The sequence below is a fragment of the Bombus pyrosoma genome, linkage group LG18, assembly GCF_014825855.1.
Source record: "Bombus pyrosoma isolate SC7728 linkage group LG18, ASM1482585v1, whole genome shotgun sequence".
In the NCBI taxonomy this organism is placed as follows: Eukaryota; Metazoa; Arthropoda; class Insecta; order Hymenoptera; family Apidae; genus Bombus; species Bombus pyrosoma.
In genome coordinates this window covers 2,641,327-2,660,974 of record NC_057787.1, presented here as the reverse complement: position 1 = coordinate 2,660,974, position 19,648 = coordinate 2,641,327, and the positions used below count along the sequence as shown (strand labels likewise).

Below are 19,648 nucleotides of genomic sequence, written 5' to 3'. Positions count from 1 at the left end.
GTTTTTCAAATTGGTATAAAACTGTGGGAGCTTACAAAGCAACGCAACTGACGCAACTAATCAAGATACCTTAGTACTAAATGACAAATTACTGCTCAAATAATGAGAAAGATCGTCGGCGACAAAAAGCCGATTAATAGGCTATTGGTCGGTAAGCGTCGGCGACAAAAAGCCGATTAATAAGCTATCGGTCGGTAAGCGTCGGCGGCAAAAACCGATTAATCGGTCGGCTATCGGTCGGTAAAGTGTTAAAATATAGAGTTTTCTTTGGTTAAAAATGTCGTTTACGAGTAATCATTATAAATGGACAAGAATTCTATTTGGGTTACATATAATCATCATCGAAAAATTGTTTTTGATTATTTTCAGTTATTTTCAATCTTTAACTGCTTAATTTTTTTTGCTTAATAAGATATATACCTAAGACATAAAATTAAGTTTTTTCATGTTATCAATGAATACTAAACCGTAATGTTAACAATTGACAGCAGTCGAATGTGACCAGAAAAAAGATTCTGTCACCGATATTGGTTATCGGAAACCAAAAAAATTTGTTGTTATCGATAATGGTTATCGGTAACGAAAATAAAACTCTGGCCAACGATAATGGTCCCTGGTAACGAAAAAAAATCCGATCATTTGTATTAGTTACTGGCAGTGAAAATGAAATTTCCGTCATCAATAATGGTGACTGGTAGTGCAAAAAGTGTTAATCATTCGTAATGGCTATTCCTAATAGGAACAATTAAAAATTAATATTTTTTAATAGTTTTATTTTTTGAGAAATTTCTTACAGTTTTATTCATGACTGACATTCACTGAAATAAAAATTAATTTTTGACATCTTAATCAAAAATTAATTAATAACATCTTTCCAAAAAATATTAAAAATAACTGTTACTTTGGATCTCTGAATTCTTTCAAACGACTGCTTTCAAAATTCACTACAATAAGATTCCTGAACAAGAATCATCAAATGTAGAGGTTAGGAAAAAAAAATGTACTTTATTTACGTGAGGAAACAAAATAGTTCAGGTAATTTGTAGAAAAATCAATAGGTAGAAAAATTACACGTTATCCTAACATCTAAGATCATGAATCTTGTATCTTCATAATCTCAGCCGTAAGAGTGAAGACCTGTGGGCTTTGATACTGACAGTTCCAGTTGTGTCAGATATAACGGCCAGTCCCGAGGGAAGTTGCATCCATAAACTTAAATCCGTGTTATCTGGTTCAGGAAATTCTGTGCCTTTCGAAAATCAATCCTAATGTTACAGAATCCGACAGATTTAGATTCAAGAATCTGCTACCAGTGCCAATAACGATATTTACAGCACTTCACTATCTCACAAGTCTGCGATACTGTTTGCACTAGCCGCCATAAACTATACAACCTGCATTATCTACCTACGCGTTTACTTACTTCAATGTGTGACTGTTAACTTGAACAGTGAAGTTTGCTCGTAAAACTAAAGTTGAGGCCGCCACAGTCGATATTCGAATTTATTACTCTTCCACCGGTTCATGGCGACATAAAAGAAGAATGTTGGTTAATTTTAAAAGATACACTCTCTATAATTTAACGTATAATTCTAAATATCCTGCAGAGATCGGAAAAGTAATTACACAATATTTACAGCTAAGCAATTACGTTACAAAGTATTTATAATTATCCATTATGTTAATAAATAAGACGGGATCATCTTTAACGCTTATTGTATATGTAAGATATATGTGTAAGTATAGCTGTACCTGCGTATACTAACTTTTTGCCCGATATACGTATGTTTGTAGTAAATACTTCGCAATTTCTATATTCCTTTGTATATTGTGTTCATATTTCACCGATATAATCGTAACAGTTGTATGTCATTACAGTGCTACTAAAGTTTCAAAATGTTTTATATAGCACACACAATATGGACATAATAGCATTCTACGATAAGAGTTCAGATACTTTGGTGAGTCAGTGTATACATTTTCTTGAATATCGTTCGCATATCCGATTTCGTTGTAACGGTGACAAAACACAGACTATCGCGTGGTTCTTAAACCGATCCGTTAGTCAACGAAGAAAGCTGATTCTCTTCTTTTATTCTGCACGCTTTATGCGACGCACGATACCAGAAAGCTCGTTTCTCATTGATTAATGACAAGGAGACGTTTTCTCGGTGAATAACAGAGAAGATTGGAACGCGTGTACAGAGTCGTAAGCAAATAGAGGGAAGAGAGGAAACGCAACGAGGTCAAAGGATTCGACTCCCTTGGCATCTCTCTCGCTCTTTCGCCAACTCGGCGAGAGTGGCGAATGCAGGAGGAGATGGTAAAGAGGGGAGAAAGATAGCGAACGAAGGAAAGCACTTAGAAAGGATGAGGGGAATTAATAGAGAAAGCGTGAAATGAAAGAGTGGAGAAGTTGGACGAGAAGTTGTGCGATTTCATCGCTCGTAGCGGAAAGAAATTCGAATTGGGAACCAAGTAAAAGATAAGACAGTCTTGATAACCAGGCTGAAGGAACCTCGAACTAGGAAACGCGATTGCGCCCTTCGTTTCTTCACAACTAATTTCGAAATTCGCAATTCCCTTTTGAATCCCGTTTCCTGATAGATTCAAGATACACAGCTCTTTCAAACAAACGTGCCTGCTAAAACTTCTTAAATATTCGTCATTTACACACGTTGGCTCATTGTGAGCTTCTTGATACAATTATCATTCAAACTATTTGTCATGCAACCGATTTTCTTGATAGAAGTTACTTTGTTTCGAGGAAGACATTTTGCGATGGACACTTTCGCTGACCCAACTAGGTGCAAGTTTCTTGACATTTCAAGGTGATTTTCATTGTGTTAAATAGAACAGTATTTTTGCGATAGTTGACCGCGTAGTATACTTCGAGACAAGTTCACAGGCCTATGATATGGTTGGTTATTTGAAGTTTTCTTTCAGTAGAGAAAGTGTTCTTTACTACATCTTCTCTCTTCCTACATGAAAACTGCAACGAGAAATTCATCCAACATTACTTCGATACTATTGTAGCGGCACTCGACAGCAAATTTCGACCGGACGACGGTAGAGCAGTGGTTAGCGCCGTTGGTTACGAACGTTCCAGACCAGGTTCAAATCTCGGCACTCGTAGTCCGATTTTTTCTCCACGATTCCTAAATAAGAAGAAGCCAACCCGGATGAAGACAAAATCTCATACAGCAGCAGCACTATCACCACGACTTATCCACCTTACTATCATTACGTACAGTGGCTCGCGGAAATATTCGAACACTTACATATATGCAAACTTAAATGGGCGAAATAATGTGCATTAAAGTAATTTGGTTAGACAAGCAGATGTCAATAGGAAGATGGAAGTTTTGAGGTTATGTCAGTCAAATTTGAAAAGGATTCAACGACGTAGGTAGGAGTTGATACATTTGCTAGAAACACGCATTGTAAGTGACTGACAAAAGTATTTGAACGCTACATATATTATTAAAGTATTTAATATTAATATTTTGTTGCACCACCTTTAGCAGCCATAGTGTAAATTTTTGTAAAAGTGTATATTTTGTGTTCCCATAACATTATTTCGGCTTCAAAGATCCAAAATTCTCAACATATACGATCTACTCTTTCAGCAGTATGCTTAGGATCATTATCTTGTTGGAAGTTGAAATTTTCCAATAATCCTAATTTACGGGTACTTTCTTTAGGATTATTTTTTAAAATATTGAAATACTTATATTTATCAAGTATTCCATCAATAAATATCAACCTTCCGCTGCCACTGGCAGCCATGAACTCCCACACCATGACCGATCCACCTCCGTGTTTCACTGTTTCATGTAAATGTCGAATTTCCAATTCCATATTTGGTTCTCTCCGCACATAATTTTCACTATCCGAGCCAAAAATGTTAAACTTTGACTCGAAAAAATGACTTTGTCCCAAAAAGAATTATCTTTATTAATATAGGTTTTTGCAAAAGTCAATCTTTTTTAATGATTTACCGCATTAACATATAGCTTGTTTCGCGGTACTCTGCCATGAAAATCATTGTTTCGTAAGGTTCTTCTTCATGAAAACTTCTTTATGAAACACATCAGCTGCCATATTTGCGAGTTCAGAAGCGGATGAAGTAGGATTTTTTTTAATTCGCGAATGATAACATTCTCCTCTCTTCCAGTCAATTTCTTTGGTCGACCTGATCGAGCTTTGTTTGCAAGTGTTCCCTCGTTCTTAGACTTTTTTATGATATAACGTATCGTGGACTCACCTCTGTTCACATTCTGACAATCTCGTTTTATGATCTGTCGTCCTCATGTAATCGGATATTATTTCTCTTTCACACTTTTTAGTTTCACACTTTTTGGTATTCATCTTAAATACTATTCTGCACACTTTTATGCACCAATATTTTTATCTAGCAATGATATTTTCATTCGCTGCAAAGGAAGATGAAAAGCCATCAACGGTGTTACAGCGTTCGAATACTTTTCTGAGACACTTATCATGAATGTATAGAAAGAAGACTAAAAAGGAAACACCCAGCTGATCTCACAAAGGATATAACCTAAAAAACACTAAGATGGTACCCCGCTGGGGGTAACCATCCACATGCTATTCAATCACATGTTACAACATTTTACCTAATGTCCCACTGGACAAATTGTAAAATTAAAAAACAAACAATAAAAAAAAAACTTATCATGAATGTTTCTAATAAATGTATCATAACTACTGTCTAAATTGTTGAATCGTTTTCAAATTTTACTGACATAATATCACCAAACTTTCTCCTCACTATAGACACCAAATTTGTTTAACAAATTGGTTTAGTACACGTCATTTTATTAATTGAAAATTGTAAGTATAAGCGTTGGAACACTTTCGTGAACCACTGTATATTTATACAGAAAACATTGTTGCATCTAACTTTCAGGATATTCTACGTCGAATAAAATCTACTCTTAATTTACCCAGACCATGAAATCCGTTCTAACCGTTGTAAAATGTGTTCTTGATATCTCGAGCAATTTAGCATTCTGGAAATGGTCGAAATTGGTATGGAAGATGGTATCGTCGGGGCAACCGAAAGTCCATGATTTGGACGGTCTATTTCGATATTCCTGTCGAATACCGTTTCAAATGTCGATCCATGAACACACGTGTACCACAGGGAAATCGGATTCGCTACTCGCTGGCAATCTAACAGTTAAAACGTGTATGCAGCAAAGCTTTAGCCAAAATATTAGTGGAAACGGTATTGCCTGGTCCCTAAGTAGCATTTACATTCTCGTTATCCAAATAGCGATGTTTTCGACGTTTCGCCAGATAGGATCCCCGTGTAATCAAGATCCTCTGTCCCGATAAACGTGGACAGTACGCGGATAGCTGTCGGTCTTCGTTTCTGTACGTGTTTCGTTGATGTGAAATGTGAGAAAAAAAAAAAAAAGGACAAAATGGGAAAAAAGGGAAGAAATGGATTGACATTGTCAATCAAAAGATTCGCGACGCTCGGCTTGCAATGGAAACCGACTGCTGCGCTTGAATAAAAACGTAAATATGCCCCAGAGTGTTGGTAGATAGTATTGCTAGAGATATGATTGATGGACATTGATATGGATGGCATTTGATGATTTTATGAGTAATCGCGAGAAAACTACCTTCTGTGCTGTTAAAATAAATTTTCAAATCTGTTGTTCGAGCATTTGATCCTGTGATCAGAGATGAATAGTCCGCGACGTTGATTTGATGCAGTTAAAAAGTAGCGCTGATACACACAGCCCTGTTTAATCTTTAGTAAATGAAACATTTATTAATCAATTTATCAATATCGGGTTCCAAGAAGAATCTAAGCATGATAATTTCGTATCATGAAAAAAGAAATCTTTGTAAAATGTCAGTTGGCATATTATTCCTTTACACTGCGAACTTTATTTCAATTTCACTAGCAGCAGCTGAGAAAGCTTTTCAGTGTTTTATTTGAAATTTACTTTAACTAAAAAATGAGACAGTTCAAATAAACAAAGGAAGAAAGAAATTCACTTAAATACCAGTTTTATTCACACTACTGTTGTATTTTCGAGTTTTTAAGTGTATGATATATCTTGAAACAATTCCCAGGATGCAATTCTGCTTCCCTTTTACATGCTTCACAAAAAAGGTGTGACACGACAAAGGAGCTGCTGAGATAAAAATTGATGCCGAGTCACATTCGACATAGCAGTGCAATGGGTTGACACACTGGTCTTCAAGATTGTTTATCGTGTCTGATTTAAGAAAAATTTATATAGCTCTAAGGAAAATGCTAGAAAATAGAGAAAAAGAATGGAAATCGAAGTTTTAATATCTATCTGACAAATATGTGCATAGAACTTGATCTGAGTATACGTACACTTAGAACCAGAGATTTCGATCTTTAAAAACCATCTTCTTCATTACCGTTTGTATTATAATAGTCTTTCATTTAGTATGTTAATTCATTTTGTAGAACAAACTGAAGGAAAAATAGGCTATCGATTTTGGTATTCGAATTCGGTAGGTACTGGTCGACCTCAATTGTAATTTACTTAGAACTTGAGGGTAGAAGAGGGAGTTAATCCATGCGAGACTTCTTCTGTCACATTGCAACCACAATGCGACAAGTTACAAATCCGAACGTTGCCTAAACTACTTCAAGTTAGAAATCGAAATGTTCTCTAAACCGAAACCACTGAACAAACTAAAGAGATTACAGTAAAATAAATTCTCTGAAAATCCTCAAATAGCTACAATCTAATCATAATTCTACTCAAATAAGAAACAATAAAAAAAGAAAATAATAACCTTAACTATATCTCGTAACTCCAAAGAGAAATTTCAACTTGATATAAAACGCCATACAAAAAGCAAAAGTTAAGAAGTGGCGCGCACAGGAAAAAGAGAGTACACTGAAAAAAGTATCTAAAAATTCTCAGAAAGTTAGTCCTTCACTCGCATTGTAACCACGTCCGAATAAAAAATGCAGCACTATAAAACACGTCCATTTTAACTAAACCCCTTAACTTCAAATCTCAGCGTGAAACAAAACACGATAGAAAAATGAAAAGTTCAAGACAAAGTTTGTGGCGCATAGAAAAAAGACAGTACAGTGAAACGAGTATCTTAAAATCTTCAAAAAAGTTACGGTCTCTACCACTCGAGTTATAATCCTATTTGAATAAAAATAATAAAAAAAAATACACCTGTGCCGACCGTTCGCGAAGAGACGCGATCGCGAGGAAACGCGTCAGCGAGAAGCGTAGATTCTCGCTATGACTCTGATAGTTCACGCCGCGAACCAGTCGTTGCCTGTTTCGATCAGGATAACAGAGGTAGTTCAAATGATGGTAACACTGAATTAACAGGACTAATATAAGCTTCTATTTTTAACAATATTTAAAATTATAATTAACACGTTACAAACGATTTAACGATGATACAACTAGTTTATTATTATAATTCGATTCGACTTTATCATATTTCTCGACGTATTCGTTTGACTAAGCGAACTTGATTTTATTTCTCTGAACCTCTCCATGCATTCGGTTTGAATCCTCGTATAATACTAACTGCCCTTCGATTTGTTTCCTTCGTCTTCTCTTGGAGACGACCCCCACCACGCTCAGGTCTCGCAACCGTTCGCGCCTATGATCACGTACGCCACTTGTTTTGTGTAGGTAAAATAACAGACCGAAGGCGAATCGGTGTTTTTTAGAATTCGCTGCTTGACGACAACTAAGCGCTTATTGCTACGTTGTGTATATCTCGCCAGTCATGTAAGACGATCTGTCTGCGACACTGTAGTACCAAGGGAGACGGTTAAGAACACGGCCTATAGTAAGCCTCGGGGCGCAGCAACACCAACCCCGTAAAACACGTCCATCGCAACTACTCGCTGTAACTCCGAGCATAAACGTGAACGTGATACAAAAATGCAAAGTTCCTTGGGGACAAAGTGCTGCGCAGATAGACAGAGGGAAAAAGAAAAAGAAAAGGGTAAACGTTTGCGGAGGAAAAGGAAGAGGGTTGTTCGGGTGTTTCCTGCCGTGGGCCACGTCTCTCCTATCTTTCTTCTTTTTTTCCTTCTCAAAACGATAACGAGGCAACTACAGAGTTGTTCTCTGTCCGTAGCGGCGCAAGGAACGAGGTAGAATCGCGGTCGAGAGCGTCCACGTGGTTGAAACGGCTAGCCTCGGGAGCAACGCCGGCGGCGTCGGCGGCGTCGGCAGCGACGTGGCAGGCAGCGAGGCAGGAACAGGCGGCGGCGGGGGTGGAATACCACCTGGGCTACCCTTCCAGGTGGGCTATCGGGAAGCCGGCCAAGAGTACACGCTGTACCTTCTCGCAGCTCGCGAGCAGGACCGCGCCGAGTGGATCCGTGCCATCCGTGCTGGTGAGTTCGCCCTTTATTTTCCCCCTTGCATTTTTTCTTCTTATCTTTTCTTACCTTCTTGCCCGGTATTTTTCAAATTTCTTTTTGCTTCCTATTTTTCAAACGCAATCAAACACGTAAGATGTTGCTCTCTGTGATATTGGGTTGGCAACTAAGTGATTGCGGATTTTGTCAGTTCCATCTATTGGCAAAATTCGCAATCACTTAGTTGCCAACCCAATAATTTTAAGTTGCTGGAAGATTTCGGTTTATGTCTTAGGTATGAGAATGATTGATTTACGTCGAGTTTTTTTTTTGATTTAATATGATATTGAGTAACGCGTGTTTACCTTGGATTTAATGGAATTTATCGTTAGAATGATAGTAAGCTCGTATGGTGAAATTAAAGTTGCGGCGAATAAATTGCAAGTTTTTACTTTGTCAGCTCCGTGAGAGTTAAAAATTGTAGAATTGCAAAATGGCGCACGATGAAGGTGTAGAAAATATATAACCTATACATTGCACAAATAACTTACAGTATTTTATAATTTTTTTTGCTTTTATATTTATCAAAATGGTAACCATTGAATGTTAAGAATAAACGATAAAAATACAACAATATATACGTGGTAAAATTAATTAACGTTTTCTCTATGAAAAAAATATTTTCATTTGTCATCATTTACCATTGCAACTGGTGAATTATGAAGCTCGTTACTGCCACCTCGATGATACAGAAATTCCACGCGCTCCTCCATATGCTTTGTCCGTTTCTCGCGCAATACCGTTCTTTATTCTCGCGATAACAACTCGTATGTTTTTCACCAGGCTACTTCAATCGTCGTTAGCATATTTTAATCGGCCCCGGTTACTGCAATTAGCTTTGACTTCGCGTACCTCGTTAGAGCATCCTGTTTCTATCCGAGGCACGATTCGCGGGATACAATAACGGGCCATCATTTAAAATATATTTAGGGAAACTGGAAATTGAAGTCGTAAGTCGGCGAGTTTTCTTTACGCTTGTTGTCTGGCGATAATAAGCGCGTGTCCCAGATACTACTCTGAGGATGCTCGGTTTTTCTTAATAGGTCTGCCCTGCGGAGGGACGTCGTTAAGCATTGTAATTCATTTGCAGCCGTAAATCTGAAGCAGTTTCGTTCAGTGGGGCTTACGCTCGTTCCTCCAGGCCACTGTTCTTTAAGCGAGCGTTCATTAAAGGCACCTTTAAATTGCTGCTGCTGCTCTTCTTCGTGAAATAGATACATCACCAGGGGAAAAATTTTCTACTCTTTCTGGCCTGTGCCCCTTTTCACCTTTTGATTTTACTGTTAACACCTGTATATTTCATCGCGATAACTTGGTAATTATCGTTTCAATTTCATTCTTTAGCAGATAAGGTTTGATTTAAATTGCCTATAGCCGTGAGAGTCATCCGCGTCATTTTGTACGTTTAACACTTTGACTACCACGTGGGTCATATATGACCCACCACGCCTGTGACGTTTCTCCTGTGACGCCATGTTGGTCAATGGTGACCGGAGCGCCTCAACTTCTTACAATTGTAAAAGTTGAATGAAAATTGACAGTTAGGGTATTTTGAATGTAGCCGAGAAATAGAAGATACTTTGAAATAAAAAGTGCCACATTGAACGATTAAACATTTTTATTAGAACATCAATAAAAAAAAATGAGAACAAATGTTGCATCTAACGGTGCACTGTGATGAAACACATTAAACATAAATGTGGCTCATCAATACAATCTGGACAATAGGTGGTCACCTTTTTGGTCCGATTCTTAGCAATTTTTGATCCTAAATGTTTAACATTTTTTTTATACCACTCTCTGCAAAATTTTCGTGCCAGGTACGCTTGCCCTTCTTTCTTCTGCATTTCGTGCCGTAATCTTTGTCGAATAAGTATATTTCACTGCTCTGGTTAATGGCACTGTGTAAGGTGCATCGCGAGTGCCATTCTAGAATCTGATACCTTGATTTTTGTTTTTCTTGCTTGTTTGTAGAGTATCATCGCGTTTGAAATTGATGTATTTAACAGTAACTCTGAAGCTAATTTTATATATCACTTGAGGGTTCTTCTATGTGGTGTAGAATATGCTATAATTTGTGTTACTCCCCGAGGCTTACTATAGGCCGTGTTCCTAACCGTCTCCCTTGGTACCGCAGTGTCGAAGACATATCTTACATGACCGGCGAGATATACACAACATAGCAATAAGCGCTTAGTTGTCGTCAAGCAGCGAGTTCTTAAAAACATCGATTCGCCTTCGGTCTGTTATTTTACGTACGCAAAAAAGGTGGCGTACGTGATCATAGACGCGAACGGTTGCGAGACCCTAGCATGGTGGGGATGGTCTCCAAGAGAAGACGAAGGAAAAAATCGAAGGGCAGTCAGTTTCATACGAGGATTCAAACCGAATGCATCGAGAGGTTCATCGATTTATTATTATTTTGCCATTATATGCTTTGAATAATAAAAATACTCCCGTGACGTCTTGAGCGAAACATGTGATTTCGGCGTGGCAGTCAAAGTGCTAATCGCTGTTCGCATGATCAAATTAGTTCGGTAGTATGTGCCGTTTTGTTTGTATTAAATTGATCCTTTCGGTTTTTTAACTCGTGAAAACGGTTAGGCATCTGTTGGAGAACGTGACTGCGCGCAGAGTGTCTTGTGTGTCCGATTTGTTACAAATGGTAATATTGTTTGAGAAATATTGCAATAAATTCATAATCAATGCTTCATAATGTTTCAGTTATATTTCGTAACCGGACGTGACTGTGTACGGTATAGAACGTAATTTTAGAATCATCAATTGCAGTAGCGGGTACGTCGATAAGTTTCGTATAAATGACATCATTATTGGACCTCTTCACACAGATTTACCGTCCATTTGCACTACATCGAGAGACTGTCGATAACTCGACGTCCGGCTTGTTTCGGTGAAGTACAATAAATGCGGCTACGATCGCTGCTTCTCGAATTACGCATTGATTATGGATCATTTTGCAACAGCAATGCAATCATTAAAGTGGTTCTCATGGAATTAATTTACATATGTAGAAGGATGGTAATAGAAGTCAACTTTAATTTTAGGGAAAATCGTATTCGTTGCGTTTAATTTAGTTGAAGCCGTTCGTTCGACGAACGTTTAATATTGAATTGGCAACTAAGTGATTGCGAATTTTATCATTAGATGGTATTGACAAAATCAGCAATCACTTAGTTGCCAACCTAACATTTCGTGTACGTCTTTCTCAATGGCAAGCATCATCGTGCTATGAAATGTGAAAATTGGCCGTTTCGCGTGTGTAGAAGCTGCACGAAGTAAAGTTTTTGCGAATCAGTACAACGCGGTCGGTAACAGCTAACTGACGATAAAATAAAATAAAAAAAAATCCGGGATTATAAACGTCCCAATTGGTCACTGGCGTACCATAGCTGGGAAAAATTAGCAGTGATATGTCGGTCAAGTGGTTGATAGTAAATAGTGTAGACGAGGGACATACGATGTTTGCGGAGCGTTAATTTTTTCATGTTATTTTGACATGCTCTCCTCTGATGGAAAATTCACAGAAACGCTTCAATGATTAAATAACATTCGTAGAGAAATAATTTATTATCTCACTGAAATAACGAATTTAGTTGTCCTTAAAAGCTATTTTATCATTTTTGAATTTCATATAATAGTAAAAATCACGTTCAAAGGAAAAATACTTGACTACGTGAGTTTTCTCGATTTTACGATTAATTACAACTTCGTCTAATCTTGTATGTTTCAACAAGTCTTTGGAATTCTTGCAAGTAGAGATAATAGACATCTTTGAATTATTGTAGAAGAAAAATATTGTAGAGGAAAAATCAATTTTCATTAAGCTATTTTCATTCTCACGAAAGATTAATTTTTCTGCGATTTTACTATTAATTTTAATTTCCAATATTTCCAACAGACGTAAAATCTTGATAGAAACATCAATTTCTAATTCTCGTACATTTTTTGTGGTTTAATGGAATTTTTTTTTAAATAAATCACAGTATCTCAGAGTAGAGGAAGGCTTGGTTATATCTGTGGGGTAATTTCTCAGGGTAGTGGTATGACAGTGATGGATTGGATTCTCCATTATACCCACGAAGATGTGCAACCACTAGCAATAAGATCTACCTAAGTTCCATCGAGATAATATTAGATGATCTTGTATGTGACTCTGAGTGTCCAGCACAGTTGTTCGTATAATAATTTGCAACAGATTTTCATTATGTGGGCACAAGTTCTATCGTACAACTCAGACAGAAATTGGTATCCATAGGAGGAGAAGCGAAGACTTGGACGAAATTGATTCCAAAGTACTTTAGTAGAATTGCGTCATTTCTAAGTGGAATGATCTGCAATTGCAGAGACGAGCTATCGTTACAACTCATCGTGTTGCAGCCATCGCAATGCTGATATCATCTTGCAAGTATAACGTAAAAAGTTTTTGGGAAGCACAACATTATTGTATCGGGTTGCGGATTTTATCAATACCACCTAATGACAAAATTTTGTTTGGTATTCATTGGGTGGCATTGACAAAATCCGCAATCAATAATTGCCAACCCAATATTTTATGAGATACCTAAGCAAGAAAGTTGTTTTCTTCGATTATCTAATTAGATTTGTAATTTTATTCTCTGTCAGACACGTCTTCACAACCTAAAGAAATATATCTAATGAAATTTGTATAGCAATAAATATACAGAACATTATTTTATAAGAAATAGCAGTAGACAGACTTACATCATACTTCTCAGTATAGTATAACGAGATTCTGGAAAGATAGCAATGATAAAAAAAAGTTTCTTTGATAAGTAGAATATCACGGCTTAAAATATTCCGGATGAAATAAATGGTGAAGTTTCAGAGACGACTGCACGTGAGCAAATATTTCTCACTTCTTCACTAGCCTATGGAGTTTCATCAAAATCGATGCATACCACTTCGTACGTTCCCTTTGTGAGCTCCGGGGCTTCAGGTAGTTTCTCGCTCCTCTATTTTTTCATAGCGTCGCGCACCAGCGTTGAAACGAGTTGGTCGCAGTGATCTATACTCTACAAAGTCCCGTATAACTTGCTGAAAAAATAACAAAAAACAATGATAATGACACCTGTGTCCAATACGCGACACGTATTTTTTATTCTCGCAACTATTTTACTTTAATATCGAGTTACGAACAGTATATAAACTCTTCCATAGATGAGAGAAAATTGCAGGGCTCGTAGCAAAAGCGATCATTATATTTTTCTTCCAGAATATATACTCAAAGGAATATTTAGCAGCATATTCAATACATACTAATTTTTTGAAATAAAATATTCATTATACCACACAATCTATAATATATAAATTATATGATATATAAATAGTGTTTCCTATCTTTTATAAAAAAGTAATTTTAAAGTTCAATAATGTCATTAATTAGTCCCACATGAAAACTATTTTGACCCTTTTGTAATCCTGCATATAAAAAAATATTAATAACGTTAGTTAGGCAGGCTAATTAATTAAGTTGTATATTACCTGACTTGACTCATCACACGCTTTTCAGAAGACTTACAGTGACCCAGAAAATTGATCGCTTGACAATTCGTCTGTCATTTATTAATTCGTTAATGCGAACATCAATTAATCAATCCAACTTATCTCTTTTCAATTTTTATCAAACAATCCAAATAAAGGCAATTCCTTTCTAATTCTTCAAATCATTTTGTAGTATTCGTTTAAATAAAAAAGATTTATATAAAATATGATACATTTTGTCGCCTGTAAAGATGATTTCGTTTAAAGTTTTCGCTAAAGTTACACTACAAAGCACAAATAATACAAAACACGATAAGTTTTCAGCGTTTGTTTATGATACATGGCGTTCGATGCTCCATTTGAGGTGGTGTTGGTTGTAAGTGTCCAAGAAATATTCTCGGTATTCAACAAAAAGTTCATTTAACTCTTAACAGTCAACAATCAACAATCAACGATCAATGATCAACAATCAAGCTTCCCGAATGTGTTTGCTTCGCTATTACGTTAGACCCTTCGCACTTCGCCGTTACGTTAGACCCTTCACACTTCGCCGTTACGGTAGACCCTTCACACTTCGCCGTTACCGTAGACCCTTCGCACTTCGCCGTCACGGTAGACCCTTCGCAATTTGCTGTTCAAAACGGAATGAATCTTTTGTTCCAAACCAAACGAATTCTTCTCTTTGTTGTCCCTCGATATCCCCACTACGCACGCGTTTGTTAGATGTCCGCGACGATTGCCGCGTATGCATTGTTCCGAATATTCGGCGAAAGGAATGTCGCGAAGCCGTCGGAAAGTTCCGTCGTCGGATGCCGCCACACATTCGCCATCAACTTCGAAGACGTATTCGGCTTGTCATTTAACTATCTTTAGCTCGGAACTCAGCTATTCTTTAAGCCAATAAACGATTTCCTTAACGAAAATGGAAACGGCACCTTTGTGTAATATTCGTTGGAACGACTGAAAACTGTCTGCTTAACGTAACATCCCCAAGGAAATCAAATCTTGAGAATAAGATACTCTCTCTTTGTAGAATGTACATAGAAGTGACTTTCCTTAGTTTAGCTGAGATAAGAAGATGTAGAACCGATGAAGCTATTCTAAAGTTAATGATTATTCTTTGTTTGAACTGTCTCTGGTTAGCCACGCTGCGTTTCTCAAATTTTCATATCTCAATTTCGTTCGCGTTTCAACAAACAGGAGTTATAATAGTTTTCAAATTTTTAGTATAATATTGAAATGGGAAATGAAGCGTATCGTTAACGATTCTTTTATACCTTGCCCGAACTCGAGAAGTCTTTTAACGATAGAAAAGTTGCGAAAGAAAATGACTGGAATCTTTTATATTTATATTCTTTAAGGAATTAAAGCTTCATTTTCTTTAACGATCGGTAAATTGTCAGTAAGAATTTTCAGTGTTCATCCTTCGTTTAAAACTTTTATCTAAAATTTAAAGCGTTCATTTCAGCAAGATTTCATATACATTAATGGAAAGATATCTGTATTAGTTTCTGTGTATGGCCGAGAATCTTGTAAATCTAATACCAAACAAAAGCTTTTTTGCTTGTGACAAGTGATTGCGTATTTTAGATAAGAAGGAAAATTCAAAATTTTTGCTTAAAACTATAACTTTATTCAATTAGGTATTGTCCATTTTTGTCGATCATCTTTTTCCATCTTTCAGGCAGTGTCGTAATTCCATGTTCATAAAACTTCTGATTTTGCCAGCAAAAACTGAATTAAATGTGATTTTACATCATCTGCGTTATTAAAAATTTTACCATTTAAGGAGTGCTGCATGGAACGAAATAAATGGTAATCTGAAGGCGCAAGGTCAAGGCTATATGGCGGATGTGACGACACATCCCAACCTAGTTCCAATCATTTTTGGCGAGTGACCAAAGATGTGTGAGGCTTTGCATTATCATGCTGGAAAACAACACTCTTACGATTTGCCAATTTTGGCCCCTTTTCTTGAACTGCATCACAAGTTTGGCGAGTCGTTGAACGTACACGTTTGAATTAATCGTTTGGTTTCTTGGTAAAAGTTCAAAGTACAGAATTCCTTTCTAATCCCACCAAACTGACAGCATAATCTTTTTTTGGTGAATCTCAGCTTTTGGTGTCGTCTGGGCTGGTTCATCTTGCATCACCCACGATCTTTTCCGATTAACGTTGTTACAAACTATCCACTTTTCGTCGCTTCAAAAATGGATCAATTTCGTTGCGTTTCAGAAGTGAATCGCAGATGCTAATGCGTTGCGTCAAATGAATTTCCTTAAGCTGATGAGGGACCCATAAATTGAGTTTCCTGACACAGCCAAACTGTTTTAATTTTTTTTTAATGCATGTATGCTATACATTGAGCTTCACTGTAATCTTACGCGTTGTGCTATGATGATCTGAGTCGATAATGGCCTTGATATGGGTCTCATCAACTTCAACTGGACGGCCAGATCGTTGAGCATTTTTCAGTGAAAAATCAGCAGAACGAAATTTGGCAAACCAATCTTCACACTGCCTCCCTTTTAAGGCTACATTCCCATATACGGCACATAATTTGTTGCGTGCTTGCGATGTGTTCTTTCCGGAAATAATACAATAAAATATGTCTGAAACGCGCGTCTTGTTCTTCCATTTTTAAATTGGGATAAAAACGAAACTAAATGATTAATCGATACAATTTTTTTACTACATTAAAGGAGGAAGTCCAAACAACAAGAAAACAATATAGGTTAGGTGCTTTGAACACGTTGACAAAACAAAAGAATGTGCTAAGGTCACGTAATGACAAAATCCTCAATCACTTAGTTGCCAAACCAGTAGTTACGTTCGTTCAAACGAAATTTTCTATGTTTAATGTACGTTAATATCTGTAGAAAATTTTGCAGCTCGTTGAAATTACCAGGAAATTTCCAATCTTTATGTAACACAGATATATAAACACAGATATAAATAGGCAATATTTGTGTAGTGGCACTCGGCAACAATGTATATCGCCGAAGCGAAGTGCCTAATGAGCCATCAATATCCCAACGGTCCTTCCAAATATTCAAGAAGAAGGCGTGCGTGGCAACGGTGTCGGACGCCTAATAAACGCGTGGATAGTGGGGATATTGAGGGGCGACGAAAAGAGAAGAATCGAATCCGATCGACAGTTTTAGTTCGAACTAGGAATCGATAAGGTCGAAGTGTGACCGCGCAGCGAGATTGACTATCGAAGCCGAGAGCGATACGCGACGCGATCAAAAGAAGAAACTTGTTAATAAATATATTGGTGACCTAAACATCGAGTGATTATTTAACGCACGACACCCGATATCATCTCAGTACTTTACAATTTGTCCAGCTGGACATTTGGTAAATTGCTAAATAACACGTGGATGGCTACCCACAGCGGGATACCATCTTCGAGTTTAACTATTTTATTTCCTTAGTGAGGTTAGTGGGGTGTTTTATTTTTAGTCTTCTTTCTATCAGAGTTTTGCTCCCTTCAGCAGCCAGCTGGTTTGGATGTGTTGTCGTTCTTTCCTTGTATTTTTCTGCGTACCTGCCGATTTCTTCTTTCACCGTTGATATTTTTAAGTCTTTGCGTATATCCTCGTTTCTGACATACCATAGGGCGTTCACTATTGTTCTCAGTATCTTCGATTGTAGCGACTCTAGTTTATCTATGTGGCCCATTACTGCTGTCCCTCATAGTGATATTCCGTACGTTCAAATTGGTTTTACTATCGTTTTGTATATTTTTAATTTATTTTCTATGCTGAGTTTAGAACTTCGACTAGTTAACCAGTACATTTGTCTTCATTTTGTCTATAACTGATTTAGTATGTTGCTTCCATATAAGCATATGAAGAGAATAACAGACATATTTCAAGAAAATTAGGCAGCAGAGAATTTTGGGAAAAAGCTATCGACGTTACGCTCATTTAATGAAAGAGCGGTGAAGAATATGTGGTGGCACTTGGCAACAATGTATATCGCCGAAGCGAAGTGCCTAATGAGCCATCAATATCCCAACGGTCCTTCCGTCGAATGTTCGAGAAAAAAGGCGTGCGTGGCAACGTTCGCGGACCCCAAACAAACGCGTGGATAGTGGGGATATTGAGGGACGACGAAAAGAGAAGAATCGAATCCGATCGACAGTTTTAGTTCGAACTAGGAATCGATAAGGTCGAAGTGTAACCGCGCAGCGAGATTGACTAGTGAAACCAAGAGCGATACGCGACGCGATCAAAAGAAGACATTTGTTAATAAATATATTGGTGACCTAAACATCGAGTGATTATTTAACGCGCTACACCCGATATTACCTCATTTGTATAATATAATTCGTAGATATAATACACGTGGTTAATAATATTCTTGTGCGATAATATGATTTCGAAATGAAACGTCGGTTATATGTTGCTTAAATCTAATAGCAAAGAAAAGCCTGGTTCACTTTGCATCAGAAACCCGCAAGAAACTACTCGAGTTGCTCGCGGCATGCCAGCTCTTAATTGTTTCACAATTGCGAAGATCAAAGAATTTCTCTCGCGCAGTTTACACCAATTTACATCAAATATCGTTTGGATTCGCATCAAAGCGTCTCTTATTCCCTCGTTCATCTTTGATTTAGCTTGAAACTTCGCTGCGCAAGCTTCGCCCCGTCGATTTCGTGCAATTTCCCCAGCGAAAATATGACCATCGACGAGAAACTTAGCCACGTATCGGTTTTTCGTCGATGGAAAGTGATTCATAGGCGAAAACCGGGCCAGAAATCATAAGAATCGATGCAGGATATCGGCAGCGTATCTGGATTCCCGAGTTGATTGATTTGTCACCAGAATGGCCGAACTTTTAACGAGTTTTCGAAGAATCTCGTCGCACGGAGAGCTCGTTATTATTCACGAGGACGCCACGGGAAATCGACTCCGGCATTTTTTTTCCATATTCGTGAAACTTATTTCGTCCTTCGCAGGGGTGCATCAACTTCCAGAGCTTGGCCATCGCAAATTTTCGTTTTATGCGGATATTTCGCCATTAAAATTCGCTTTGCTGTCTGAAATTTCTGACAGAGACTCTTCTCATCCGACTTCGAGAAACAGAAATTCCTACCTTTGCGTTTCTCTCTTCCTTTCTTATTGGAGTAGATTTTCGCGAACCTGTTTTTCGTCTTCAGTATAAAGTATGTATGCTCGCTGTATGTTTGCCTCAAAAACGTTTCTGTCGTGATATCAATTTTTAAAGAATTTCTTATTTCTTTGTCTCGACAAAGAATAATCTTCTCTAACTTTTTAAATAACGTTCACGTCAATATCATATATAGGAATTGTTGAAGTAACTACTTCAAGAAAAACTCTACATTTTATTTATGTATATCCGTGACCTTGAGATTGCTATTAAGCAGAAATATTCTAAATAAGGAGTGGTGCATATTATTGTACCCTTGAGTATATATTATGTTTTGGGTTGGAAGGTCAAGGAACAAGGGAACTAATAAACAGATTTCTATTTATGTTCCCTGTAGCCTGTAGCCAAAAGTATAAGGTTAACTTTTTTGGTAATGTCCTTTTGCTATAAATATATGAACGTGCTCCCTATCATTCCATTGTCTAGTAACATTAAGAGAGTAAGGTTGTCAATCAGCATAGACTTGTACTTACACCTTTAATTATTTCAATATACTTTTCTATTACAAATTCATCC

At 37.3% G+C, this 19,648-nt stretch overlaps 1 protein-coding gene across 5 annotated transcripts in view; it reads left to right on the top strand.

Moving 5' to 3' along the window:
• Positions 1 to 19,648, top strand: part of LOC122577230 (tyrosine-protein kinase Btk29A) — a 271,717-nt gene that overhangs the window by 20,905 nt on the left and 231,164 nt on the right. For 4 of the 5 annotated variants that reach the window (XM_043748383.1, XM_043748385.1, XM_043748384.1 and 1 more), the window contains one exon: positions 8,146 to 8,407. The exons of the other annotated variant lie outside the window; for it this stretch is intronic. In XM_043748383.1, coding sequence (XP_043604318.1) covers positions 8,146 to 8,407 — 262 coding nt within the window. The remainder of the gene's footprint in view (positions 1 to 8,145; positions 8,408 to 19,648) is intronic. 5 annotated transcript variants of the gene reach the window in all.